The sequence below is a fragment of the Suricata suricatta genome, chromosome X (genome assembly GCF_006229205.1).
Source record: "Suricata suricatta isolate VVHF042 chromosome X, meerkat_22Aug2017_6uvM2_HiC, whole genome shotgun sequence".
Taxonomy (NCBI): domain Eukaryota; kingdom Metazoa; phylum Chordata; class Mammalia; order Carnivora; family Herpestidae; genus Suricata; species Suricata suricatta.
The window spans coordinates 81,762,161-81,775,426 of record NC_043717.1 but is presented as its reverse complement, the minus strand read 5'-3'; the positions used below and the strand labels follow the sequence as shown (position 1 = coordinate 81,775,426).

The 13,266-nt window shown below is 40.0% G+C and overlaps 1 protein-coding gene across 1 annotated transcript in view; it reads right to left on the bottom strand.

Moving 5' to 3' along the window:
• The window catches only part of WDR44 (WD repeat domain 44), an 81,700-nt gene that overhangs the window by 30,068 nt on the left and 38,366 nt on the right, over positions 1-13,266 (bottom strand). Inside the window, exons 4-8 of the mRNA XM_029930818.1 lie at positions 8,958-9,594; positions 8,338-8,468; positions 6,920-7,015; positions 4,926-5,062; positions 3,575-3,658 (exon numbers count right to left, since the gene is read on the bottom strand). Coding sequence (XP_029786678.1) covers positions 3,575-3,658; positions 4,926-5,062; positions 6,920-7,015; positions 8,338-8,468; positions 8,958-9,594 — 1,085 coding nt within the window. The remainder of the gene's footprint in view (positions 1-3,574; positions 3,659-4,925; positions 5,063-6,919; positions 7,016-8,337; positions 8,469-8,957; positions 9,595-13,266) is intronic.

Here is a 13,266-nt window from a genome sequence, read left to right as displayed (position 1 = left end):
GAAAACAAGTACTACAATGTAAAAATATTAAAAAAAGAAAACCCTCTCACATGCATAAATGAAAGATTGCACACAAAGAACTCACATCTTTTCAAGCTTCAATAGTAAATATTCTGCTACTATATATTAAATACTGCATGGCTTGCCCAAGCTAAGATGAAACCACATCATGAATCAATAAGCATTTTGCATTTTCTTTCATTATATACTCAAAGTCATGCCTACTGCACCTCTAAACATTTCATTAAATCCAATGATACAGCAAACACTCCCAAAATAAACTTAGATTGTATTGCATTTTCACTTAACAGTATATAAAATGCTGTGTTGTGACAGGTATCAACTATCCATTAGATACTGAATCAATTTTTCTTAAGCACTACTAACTCTAGCATATTATTTTGAAATAACTTTTTTTAAATGTTTTTTATTTATTTTTGAGAGACAGAGAGAGACAGCATGAGCAGGGGAGGTTAGAGAGAGAGGGAGATACAGAATCCGAAGCAGGCTCTAGGCTCTGAGCTGTCAGCAACGAGCCCGACACGGGGATTGAACCAACAAACCGTGAGATCATGACCTGAGCTGAAGCCTGACGCTTAACCAACTGAGCCACCCAGGCGCCCGGAAATAACTCCTTTTTAATGTAAATAGCAGGTCTTTGAGGTCCTACATCCCTTGTCTATGGAATACATAGAAGCCAATATGGATGGCTACAAAGAAAATACAGACACTTCTTCCAGACATACGATATCCTACTCTAGGGCCCTGGTTTTTCAATGGTGAGTAGTGAATTGGTGGGGATGGGGTGGGAGGAGACTGTTTAAAGTGAATGAACTTGAGATCTATCTGTAGACCATTTGATTTAGAGGGTCTGGGGTGAGACCATGAATCTGCAATGAGAATTGCTTTGAGAAGACAGTTTTAAAGAGTTATCCTTAAAGACATATCTTACCAATAAAAATCAGCTATAACGAGGTATTTATTTACAGAATAGGATGTTTGGTATCCTATGATCCTTTATGTCTTCTCTTTCAGTGTGGGTCTTTGCATGCAATACAGTTAGGCTGAGCTTTCCCCGGAGGTAATCCCAAATACAGTGCAATGCAAGTATGCCTCTCACGCTTCCATAAACAGGACTTACTAATTGCTTTTAAATAATCTCAGTCTCAAATTTCATACATGAAGATTGTAAAAAACAAAGCACAGTACATAAATGACATTTAAAACCATAGCAAAATTTACAGGAGTACATTTTTACCAATTCATGGGAGCTCATGATATTGAGGACAGTATCCAAAAGACTTGCTAAGCTATATATACAAAGATGCTCACTGTGGCATTGTTAGCAAAGTGTAAAAAGTAGAGATTTCTCACAAAAGTCCTCCTTTACTCTTTAGAGCAGGTTTTCCTGTGTCGTGCTCCCACGGTACCCCATACATTTCTTTTATTGCAATTACTACAAATGTAGTTAGAGTTATCTGTGTAATTATATTTAGTATCTGTTTCTCTTATTTAACTGGAAGCTCTATGAGGGCAGAGGCTATGATTATCTTCTTAACGATTGTATCTGCAGCACCGAACTCCCATATCTGGCTGATAAAAATGAATACAATAAATTTACTATTGATACCGATATGAAGATCTGTCCATTACATATTAGATATTTAAAAAAAGCAAGCCAACGGGGTGTCTGGCTGTTTCAGACGGTACAGCATGTGACTCTTGACCTCAGGGTCCTGAGTTCAAGCACCACACTGAGCATGGAGCCTACTTAAAAAAAAAAAAAGGCAAAAGAAGCAAGCCAATAAACTACAGGCACAGTATTATTCCCACTTTTGTGAGGGAAAACACTCTATGGAGAATGCACCTAATTATGGACACAGATTATTTCTGTGGGTAAAAGTATGAAAGACTTTCATTTTCCACATTCCTGTATTCATTTTTTAAAAGTGTTTATTTATTTTCAGAGAGAGACAGCACAAGCAGGGAAGGGGCAGAGAGACAGAACCCCAAGCAGGCTCTGTGCCGCCATCATAGAGCCCGATGCAGGGCTTTATCTCATGAACTATGAGATCATGACCTGAGCCAAAGTCAGACACTTAATCGACTGAATCACCCAGGCACCTCTTGCAATCAAAATAGGACCTGACATTCTTATGTGTCAACTTACATGTTGTCACAGTATGCATTTCTATTTTGCCAGGAGCACAGACACCAGATGACCAGATTTTTAAAAATTATGTAAGAAGTAAGTACAGTGGCTTTGAATAAACCTAAGGAGCTTTCCTTTGAGAAAAATAATGAGCTTTGGGGTGCCTCTCTCTCAAATAAACATTTTAAAAACATCTTAAAAAAAAAAAAAGCAGAGAATGAGCTTTAATGAACGGAGTAAGTGACAGCTCTCCTGGCTGTTTACTATGCCCTTCATAATTCCTAATTTTCCTATTTGTGCTAATTGCCATTGCTGACAGCCGGGCTCCAGACACTGAGATTTCATCCTACACCTGCCTTGTGAGTAAATTTTTTCTAAGAATTCTCAGTGCTTTCTCTGATACACTTTCCACACTAGGAAAAGATCAGACTATAGTGGACAATTTCTTTTGGGCCTTAGACTGAATGGTTGTCAAATAAGTGACTGGTGTATAATCAAGCAAAATGTATATGCTCAACATTGTCTTGATGTTTGTGAGGAAAACAGAGGGATGGCATGATCACAATCCTTTTGCAACATAAGATTTAGTTATTTAGCACCCATCTATCTTGTTTATTAAAATCAGACAAGAATTTAAAATGACATAAAATAAAGGGAAAATGTAAATTATGTAGACTGTAGGTGCCACTGAAATTGAGAAAAGCAAATTTACTATGAACTGGAGGTTAGGAAATACCGTATTAGTCGGGTTTAGAAAAACAAATAGAGGGGCACCTGGGTGGCTCAGTCGGTTAGGCCTCCGACTTCGGCTCAGGTCATGATCACGGTTCATGGGTCCGAGCCCCGTGTCGGGCTCTGTCTGTGCTGACAGCTCAGAGCCTGGAGCCTGCTTCTGATTCTGTGCCTCCCTCTCTCTCTGCCCCTCCCCGCTCATGCTCTGTCTCTCTCTGTCTCAAAAATAAATAAAACATTTAAAAAAACCCAAAACAACAAATAGGATTTGAGAGCAACTTCAAGGACAATCATGTTCTTCTATGAACACTTCTCGTATCTACTGTCAGAAAAATAATGCAGGCCTGATGCAAAATGTATTGATCATTTAGCATTTGTCAGATACTAGAGAGATGATCAATAATACAGCCTCAGGCAACTCTTCATCCTCTGGCGGGGGCGCCTGGGGGGCTCCGTCAGTTAAGCGTCCGACTCCTGATTCCAGCTCAGGTCTTGATCTCAGTTTGTGGGACAGAGTCAGGCTTTACTCTGACTGGGAGGAGTCTGCTTGGAATTCCCTCTCCTTTTTCTGCCTCCCCGCCCCCTCCCCCGCTCACTCTCTAAACAGAGAGAGAGAGAAACGGTATGGCAATGATCATAATTTTTAAATGAAAGCTTGGAATAAAGAAAAAAGGTCGTAGTGTAACTCACGTTTTCTGCTTTAACCGCCCACCGTCCGCATCTGTCGTCTGAGACTGCAGCTTCTCTTCGTCATCTGACTGCGCTGCATCGTTACTACGAGAACGGGAAGAAGTCATTTCTCCATCACCTCAAAAATCTCTATGTATACTTACTGTATACGCAGGTACTCAGAACAAGGAAAAAAAAGACTTTAACATACTTTTTATAAGTTTAATTTAAATGATGATCCCGAGAATTTAGGCACGAGAGATCAAAGAATAGAATCTTTAAGCATGGTGTAATGTACAAAATGCAAGTGAATGCAATTTAGGAACTTATGGAAAACCTACGACCAAAGAGGCATTTTGCTGGACAAAAGTTGCTGCACAGAAATGACACATTAATTTCCTCCTAACTCTTCAGGCACATCATGTATTGCATTTTATTAAGATTTGTTTTCAAAATAATTATTCCTTCGATCTACATATATCACACAGTAAAGTCAATCACCTCACTCTGAAGCCATTTCCTGACCTACAAAGATAATACAATTACTTATAAAACTTGTGGTCCTTAAAGCAAGGTTTCAGAACACTGGGTGTTCATTCTGCATGGCATTTTACCTTCCACATGTTTCAATCATGTCTCTAGTATTATATAAATCATGTTAAAAGAGAAACCAAGGGGTGGCTGGGTGGCTCAGTCAGTTAAGCATCCTACTCGAATTTGGCTCAGGTCACAACCTCACAGTTCATGAGTTCGAGCCCTGTGTCTGGCTCTGCACTGACAGCACAAAGCCTGCTTGGGGTTCTGTGTCTCTTTCTCTCTCTGCCTCTCCCCTGCTGGTGCATGCACTCCGTCTCTCTCAAAAATAAACAAACACTTAAAAAATATGTACGAGAAACCAAACACTATGAGCTTTACAATATATATTATTTTCTCCAAATAATTACATGGTCTTTTTTTTTTTTTTAATTTTTTTTTTTTAGATCTTTATTTTGAGAGACAGAGACAGAGAGTTAGTGGGGGAGGGGCAGAGGGAGATGGAGACACAGAATCCGAAGCAGGCTCCAGGCTCCGAGCTGTACGCACAGAGCCCGACACGGGGCTTGAACCCACTGACTGGACTGTGAGATCATGACCTGAGCCGAAGTCGGCTCCTTAACCGACTGAGCCACCCAGGCGCCCCAATAACTGTATGGTCTTAAGAGAGAATGATGTTGAAGAATACATACATACATTAACTAATTCTATTTTAATTCCAAATTGAAAAAGAGAAGACTGAATGAAACTGTATTAGGGACTGACTGTTCTAGTTCATAGAGAGAGAAATCTTTACCAGTCTGAAACACCATGAATAAATAACAGCAGTGGGCCATACCTTACATATTCCTTAGTCCTTCGCATGATGTGCAGAGTGAGAGGATTAATACCTGTTGGCAGTTTCTCTTCTGCAAGACTCAAAGGTATTTCTTCGCCAGTATCCAGGTTTTTAATCATGACACTGGCTAAAATTTCCTGAGGTAAAGAATAACACCAAGAGGACCTATAATTTAATTATCTTTCTGAGTCTATGAAATCCTCAAACGTTTAAGCTAAGGACTTCCCAGATACATTCAGTACTGTGTACAATACTTTTTAACTTTTTTAGTGAGATACAATTCACACACTGCAAAATGCACTCATTTAAAGTGTATAGAATTCAATGATTTTACGTAAAGTCAGAGTTGTGCAACCATCACCATAATTTAAGTTTAGAACATTTCCACTACCTCAAAAAGAAATCCCAGAGACATGAGATGTCATACCTCACTCCCCTCTCCTCCCTGCCCCTGGAAACCACCAATCTGCTTTTTGCCTCTATGATTTGCCGATTCTGGACACTTCATATAAATCAAATCATATAGTATGTGGTCTTTTGTGACTGGCTTCTGTCACTTAGGACCATGTTCTTAAGGTTCATCCATCCACACTACAGCATGTATCAGAATTTCATTCCTTTTAATTGCCAAAAAAAGGGCCACGTGCACATGTTGAGATGAGCGCTGGGTGTTATATGTAAGGCATGAATCAATCACTGGATTCTACTCCTGAAATCATCCTCGTGCTATATGCTGACTTGGATGTAAATTAAAAATAAATTTTTCTAATGGTTCAGGTGGATAGGATATACTGCATTTTATTTATCTGTTCATGAGTGATGAGCATTTGTGTTGTTTCCACACTTTGGCTGTTACGAAGACTTGCGCACATTTTTTTGTGTGGACATGTTTTAACTTCTCTTTGGTGTATACACAGGAGTGGAATCGCTAGGTCATGGTAACTCAGCGTCTATATTTTGAGGAACTGCCAAACTGTTTTCCAAAGTACAATCGTTTTTTTAAATGTGTTTAAATGAAATGAAAACTGGAGCACCTGGACGGCTCATCAGTGGAGTGTGTGGCTCCTGATCTCAGGGTTGAAAGTTTGAGCCCCATGCTGGGTGTAGAGATTACTTAAATTAAAAAAAAAAAAAATCTCTAAAAAGAAGAAAAGAAGGGCGCCTGGGTAGCTCAGTCGGTTAAGCATCTGACTCTTGATTTCAGCTCAGGTCTCACGGTTTGTGAGTTTGAACCCTGCATCAGGCTCTGTGCTGACAGCAAGAAGCCTGCTTGGGATTCTCTCTCCTCTCTCTCTGCCCCTCCCCTGTGCTCCTTATCAAAATACATAAATAAACTTGAAAAAAAAGGGACATGAAAACTAAGATTTTGCTTCAAAACTTCATTCGTAACAAACTGGCCACTTGATGTACACTAAACTTTAATAGTAAGAAGCACTGAGTCTGTACTGCACATTACCTAACAAGTGTAAAAACATAATTATAATTAATATCAAGTCCTTTTTAAGCCTACCTGCTATAAAACTTGAGCCTTTATTCTCAACACATTTATTCTATCATAATTACATAAAAAGGCAAGTTTAAGTTAGAGGTGCAAACCCTAGCATATTAAAGAACCAAAAAATGGGGTGCCAGGCAGTAGAGCATGTGACTCTTGATCTTGGGGTTGTGAGTTTGGGCCCTATGTTGGGTGTAGAGTTTACTTAAAAATAAACACAGAAATAAATAATTTTTAAACTAAGAAAATCATCAATTTTCATTTTTCTCCTATATATTTTTTTGCTTAACAACAATAAACTTAAAAAAATGTTTAATCCTGGTAAAATACACATAAAATTTACTGTCTGAACCATTCTTACTTGTACAGTTTAGTATTAAGCACATTCAAAATGCTGTGCAACCATCACCACCACTCATCTCGAGAACTTCTTCAACTTCTCATTCGAATTTTGGGATTTTATGCTTTTATGAGCAACAACAACAAAATCTATGTATACCTCATCAGTAAGCTCTCTCCCAGAGTTGGATCTAGGTCTCTGAGGGCCCATCTCTTCACCTGCTATAGTCTGCCCATCAGGTGCTTTTCCATTTTCCTAAAATTATAATTTCATAAACAGAAAGTAGATGGAGTCAATTTCTATAAATACTCTATTCATTACCACACACAGTTCTAACGAATTCCATAATTCAGATAATGGAGCCTACTGAAAATTTAAATGAAACACTCCATTTCAGTCCTTTATTATTCCCAGCATGCTGAAAAACATTAGGTATCAAAACCATTGCTGCCCATGAAATAATGTCTTAGTAGTCTTGAAAGCAAATAGATGTTCTATTTGAACCTGACCCAAAAGCAGTTCTCTACTAGCAGAAGGCCAGCACTAACAATGCCATTAATCAGGGCTATACGTGTGCTGATCTCAAAGGCAGGGGCTGGCAAACGTTTTCCATAAAGAGCCGGATAGTAAATATTGTAGGCTTTTGCTTCACATATAGTTTCTGTCATGCACTTTTTTTTTTTTTAAACAGCTCTTTAAAAATGTAAAGCCGGCGATGCCTGGATGGGTCAGTCAGTTAAGAGTCTGACTCTTGGCTTCGGCTCAGGTCATGATCTCACGGTTCATGGATTTGAGACCCTTGTCGGGCTCCATGTTGAGCCTGCTTGGGATTCTCTCTCTCCCTCACTGCCTCTTTGCCTCTCCTCCTTTCACTCTGTCTCTCTCAAAGTAAATAAACTTTAAAGAAAAATGTAAAGACCATTCTCAGTTTGAGGACCCGATAAAAATAGGCTACTGCCAGTCTCTGCTCTACAGCTATGACAAGCCTGAAGTGCCATGTCTCCGAGTCTGCTAAGCTGCCCGACCACAGCCACCACATAAGTAAGCCTTGAGTCCCAGAAACTGGCTGTGGTAAAAATACGTGCTCTCAGGTCCTTTCTAGTGTGTCATATACAGATACATAGCCCAGTATATGCAGTTTTCATTCAAGATCAGGTAAAGCAAAATATAAATAAAAGTCCTCAACTTTGACCACTCTAGGTCAGGTAAATGAAGACTGTAGTTGATGTTTATCAATATTATAATAATATCACCAAATGCAGCATTCTGTCATTATTTGGATTGCCTACTGAATGCTGGGTGCTTGGCACATATCAGCTCCTTCCATCCTTGTAAGACACCTTCAAGGAAGGTTTTCTCCTCATTTTATCACTGGGCCTTCTGAAACTCAGAAGTTAACATAGCTTGCTAGAATCACCGAGCTATGTAGTAGCAGAGCTGGCAAAGGCAGGGAAGGCGGCCCGGTTTCAGGGACAAGGAAATATTTTGCCTGAAGAAAGAAGGCTCAACAAGCAACAAACCAGCCAGCTGCAGAAAGTTGTTAAAGCTTATATTAAACACAACATGAATTCACCAACCTGGGCAGTAACTACTTTATCTCCACTGGTAGCACTTGCCAAATCAAGAGAAGGCTGAGAATCCTTGACTGTATTCTCTGAAGCCATGTTCGTACTTAGGAGAGTATCAGATGGAATATTCTCTTTGGGAACTGCAATGATGATGATGATAATAATAATGATGATGATGACAATGGCAAGAACTAGTATTTATACAGGACCTTATATATAGCTTGAAAAGTGCTTTAACCTTTGTCTGATTCTTACGACAATCCCATGGAAACGTGGCTTTATTACTCTCAGGTTATATATGGGGACACGAGGGTTCAAACAAGTTATTTAAATTCTTCAAAGCGATAGAACTTACACATGAAGAGATCAAAGTCTTGAATTCAAATCTTAAGCCCCCAGCAGAAACGGGTTTGCAAGTTTGAAGTCCGCTGAAATGCTCGAGTACAGTAATTGAACTTACTATCAATGTAAAGCACTGTCACTTTTTATTACTAAAATAACTTTTAGAACTTGGTCATGGTCATCAACATGGTTGTACATAATAGCATAAACCAAAACAAAACTGGAAATTTAAATAGTTTCAACTCTAAAATCTCTCCAGCAAAAGTTATTTCTCAGTTAATACTTGCCATCTATATCAGGTGTTTTAAGGGCCTCAAACTCCAATTCGCTTTTCTTTTTTCTTGGTGGCGGAGCAGGTCGGGATGGAGGTGGGGGTCTAGGAGGCGGGAAATTAGCTGGAGGGGGAGGGCGTGCTGGAACAGGCTTCTTTGTGCTCGCCACTATGTCAGGTTCTGGCGTAAGTTGTCTTGGGGGTTTGGCAGGAGCCGCCTCTTCCATGGCCGCAAAATCTTTAGCAGATAAAGAGTTTGAGGACACAGGTTCTAGAACATCACTTCCTTTGACTTCCACGGCTTCCTTGTGCAATACTTCCGCTTCGCTTTCAGGCACGTTAGGCTGCTCAGTTGAACTTATTTCAGTTAACTTCGTGATTTCATCTACTGACTTCTCACAGGTGTCATCAGAAGGAAAACATCTTTTTGGTTCTAATTCAGTTTCTCCAATTGCATTTTGACTCTCTGCCTTTTTGGAATCTTCCTGCAGGACTTGATCTAAGGCTAACAGTCCCGGTATGTTGCTAAGATCTGTTCCGGCTACAAGAGGACTGGCAGCAGCCTGGTCAGAGCATCCTTTCCCTTTGGAATCCGAAGAGTCGTCTTCAAACTGTAGTCCTTTCTGACTCTCCTCAATAATACTCTCAATAATCTGATGAAAGGTTTAAAAGCAGCTTTTAAAAACTGAAGCAATTTATAAGAACATAATAACAGCTAATCATTTACATAGTACCTAATATGTGCCAGAGAAGGCTCTTAACACTTTACACATTTTCATCCTAACGATAACCATATGAGATAGCACTCTTCATGTCATTATACAAATGAAGGAACAAAGGCATAGAGGGATCAAGTGATTTGTCCGGGGTCACAGAGCTAGTAAGTGATGAAGCTGGCAAAAATCCAGGTAGTTTGGTTCTGGTGTCTGTGCTCTTAACCATCACAGAAGGGAATCTGTTAGTACAATCACAACAGTTTGACCAAACTGTAAAGTTCAAACCTAAATGTACATTCACACTCTTGATGTCACAGTTCATTTATATTTATGCCAAGGGAGTTTCAGTAACAACCCGCTGCTTTGAGCCTAGTTAACAAAACCATGAGAATCAAAACCACCTAGCACAAGAATTCAAATTGTTTAGCTCTAAACGCAAGCCTATGACAGAAAATGCCAGCAGACGCAGAGAGATTAACATTCTTACACAAACTACACCTAATGCTCCACTATTCAGAGAAACAGCAGTACCACAAAAAGAATTCAAATACTCAGTTCACCTTGCTTTTTTTCCTCTTTTATTTCTTCTCTGTAGCTGAAAAAGACAGAGTTTCTATATCTTCTACTAACATTTAGAAGAAAAGAGGTTTTCCACCCAGCCCTGTCCTTATTACCACTTAAAATTCCCCAGTTCGCTGACCTCTCCACATGCCCAGCCACGGATGACTTCCACTTTCGCAATTCCCGGCTCCAGCAGGTTAACAGGACGTGGCACAGAACCACCGTGACCTGGCCTGCCACAAAGTCCCGTGGACTTGAACCAGATAGGACTGCCGCTCAACACTACTCCTCCCTGATCTCCCAGCACGGCCCACATATTAATTTTTCTTAACCTTCACATTTTCATCCTCATCTTACCACACTTTTACCAGAGGGACATTAACTAGAGTCCACCTACTTTGTCAGTTAGGGGTTACTGAGCGCTGAGTACCTTAGTGGTAACAGAAGCCAGCGGGCTGAAGAAAGAGTAAGAGGTGACAGCCAGCACGATCGAGGTTTCCAAAAAGCTTGGCTGTAAGTGGAAGAGGCTGCGAGAAAGTGACCCAGTATTTAAATAAGCTGAGGGGAAGCAGCCGATGGCAAGTCAGATAACAAGGTTCTGGAGAAGAAGAAAGGGAAAGAGAGTCTCTGATGTATTAGACCAGTGCACATATTTTCCATTAAATCATCATATAGGCCTTGGTGTAGGGGGATTATCTCCCTTCTACAGAAACAAGAATCTAAGGTAAAGGCATTAAGAATTTTGTCCAAGGTCCCACAGCTAGTAAACTACAAAGTCAAAACTGAAATCCAGGTTTTTCTCAAAAACCTAGTGTCATTTAAAAACATTTTTAAATGTTTGTTTATTTTTGAGAGAGAGAAAGAGAGACAAAGTGCAAGCGGGGAAGGGGCAGAGAGAGAGAGAGAGGGAGACACAGAACCTGAAGTAGGCTCCACGCTCTGAGCTGTCAGCACAGAGCCTGATGCGGGGCTCACACTTCCCGATGGTGAGATCACGACCCAAGCTGAAGTGGACGCTTACCCGACTGAGCCTCCCAGGTGCCCTTAGTGTTTTTCATATTATACCATACTACTTGGCACAAGAAAAAAAACTACTACTAAAATTCTCAGATTTGAAAAAGAGGTAAAAGATGAAAACAAGTTTGAAGGGAAGGGAAGTAAGAGCAGACAAAAAGGAATAAATTCAAGCTTCTTAGTCTCTGATGTGTGCACACAGCAGCTTACCTGCCAAAGCGAGCAGGACATAAGTGGCCACAGTGAGCATGAGGATTGTCAGGTCTGAAATAATCACTATGCAGGACGGAAAGACTGATGCCAGGAGAGGGGTTAAAATGAGGTTGAAAATCACAGGTCTTCCCTAATCTCTTGTATGAGACCAATTTCCCCCTTGACTGAACTTTATTATTCTTCCCGTTCACTATGGTGTGAACTATCATATAAACACAAGGTAGTATAAGGGCTAGCTCTACATAAACACTTTCTCCGTGGCAGATAAATAGTTCTTGAAAAACAGAGACCATTTTTTCCTCCTCCTGATATGCCCCCATAGCACCAATTCACAGTTCCAAGCTCTGTATTTTTTTTCTGGGTTTCAGGAGGTAGCAAACAGGGGAAAAGACCATGGGAACAGGGAGAATCAAGGCCAACATAGAGGTGATGGTGCTAAGGCGACTGTGCACTCGCTATCACCTCCCTGCTTCAAAAACTCACTATTTTTCTAGCGACCGTATAATAGAAACCAGATGTTTTAGTATGACATAAGAAGCGTTCCCATAATTTGGCCGTAACTTTGGTCTCTATTCTCATCTGCAAACATGCTGCACATTTCTCTCCTCCATGCCTTCGCCTATCCTTTCAACTCTCATCTTCGCCTGCCGAATCTTAACCATCCACGGAGAACCAGCTCAGATGTTACTTCCTCCACAAAGTCTTCCTCATTCCTATCCTCAAGCAGGAAGTCAAGTCTCCCTTTCTGTTCTTATAATAGTTTGTAAGTTTACTTGAACACTTTTTACATCTGTTGTGTTTATTTAATTTCCTCTGCTAAAATGTAAGCTACTGAGGACAGGGCCTGTGTCACATCTGGTGCCGTGTATATTCCACAGCCTTTATCATCCATATGTGATACTGAAACTCATCAAAAACCTAGAACTTAAAAAGTGAGACCTAGTCCTGAGCTTCGCTCCACTGTTCCACAGTGTTTACTATTGTTTTCAGTTTCTAAACTACTTGAAAATCACTTTTTGGCCACTATTAGTTACCCATTTGCATCCTAAAAAAAATCTTAAAAAGGAAAAGAAAAAGTCTAGTGGAAAAAACAGAAACATTCTAAGCTTTCAACAATAAAAATGGCTAGATACACTGTAATATTTTTGCTTGATAGAAATTGACACATCAAATAAAAACTGAGTACTGAGATTGTGTGTGATGAAATATGAAAACAAATAATAGTAAGAGGAAAAGGTAAAATATAAAACTCTTCTATCTACACTACAATTAGGCAAAAAAAAAAAAAGGCATGCAAATGGGTGAGAACCAGAAAGGAATGCTGAAAAATTAAGACAGCTGTTTGTTACAATGTAGAACTGTGGACAATTTCTGATTTAAGCAGAAAAACATGGTATTGCTCTTGTTATCTTATTTAGGGCTGATACACAATACATTTCTCCAAAAAAAAAAAAATTCCTTTTAAGGGGAAAAATATGATCCCTATTGAAACATGGAATCCATTAAACTTATAAATTCCATAGAGCAGAACAATGGATGTTCACTGACGTGATTTTGCCCTGCACTCCTCCCCAGACATTTGGTGATGTCTGTAAGACATTTTTAATCGTTGTAATGGAGTGGGGGTAGGGAGGAATCTATTGACATCTAGTGGGTAGTAGCCAGGGATGCTGCTGACTATCCTACATAGCACAGAATAGTCTCCCCTTCCCTCTGCGACAAAGAATTATTCAGCCCAGGGGCGCCTGGGTGGCTCAGGCAGTTAAGCATCTGACTCTTGATCTCAGCTCAGGTCTTGATCTCAGGGTTTGGAGTTCAAGC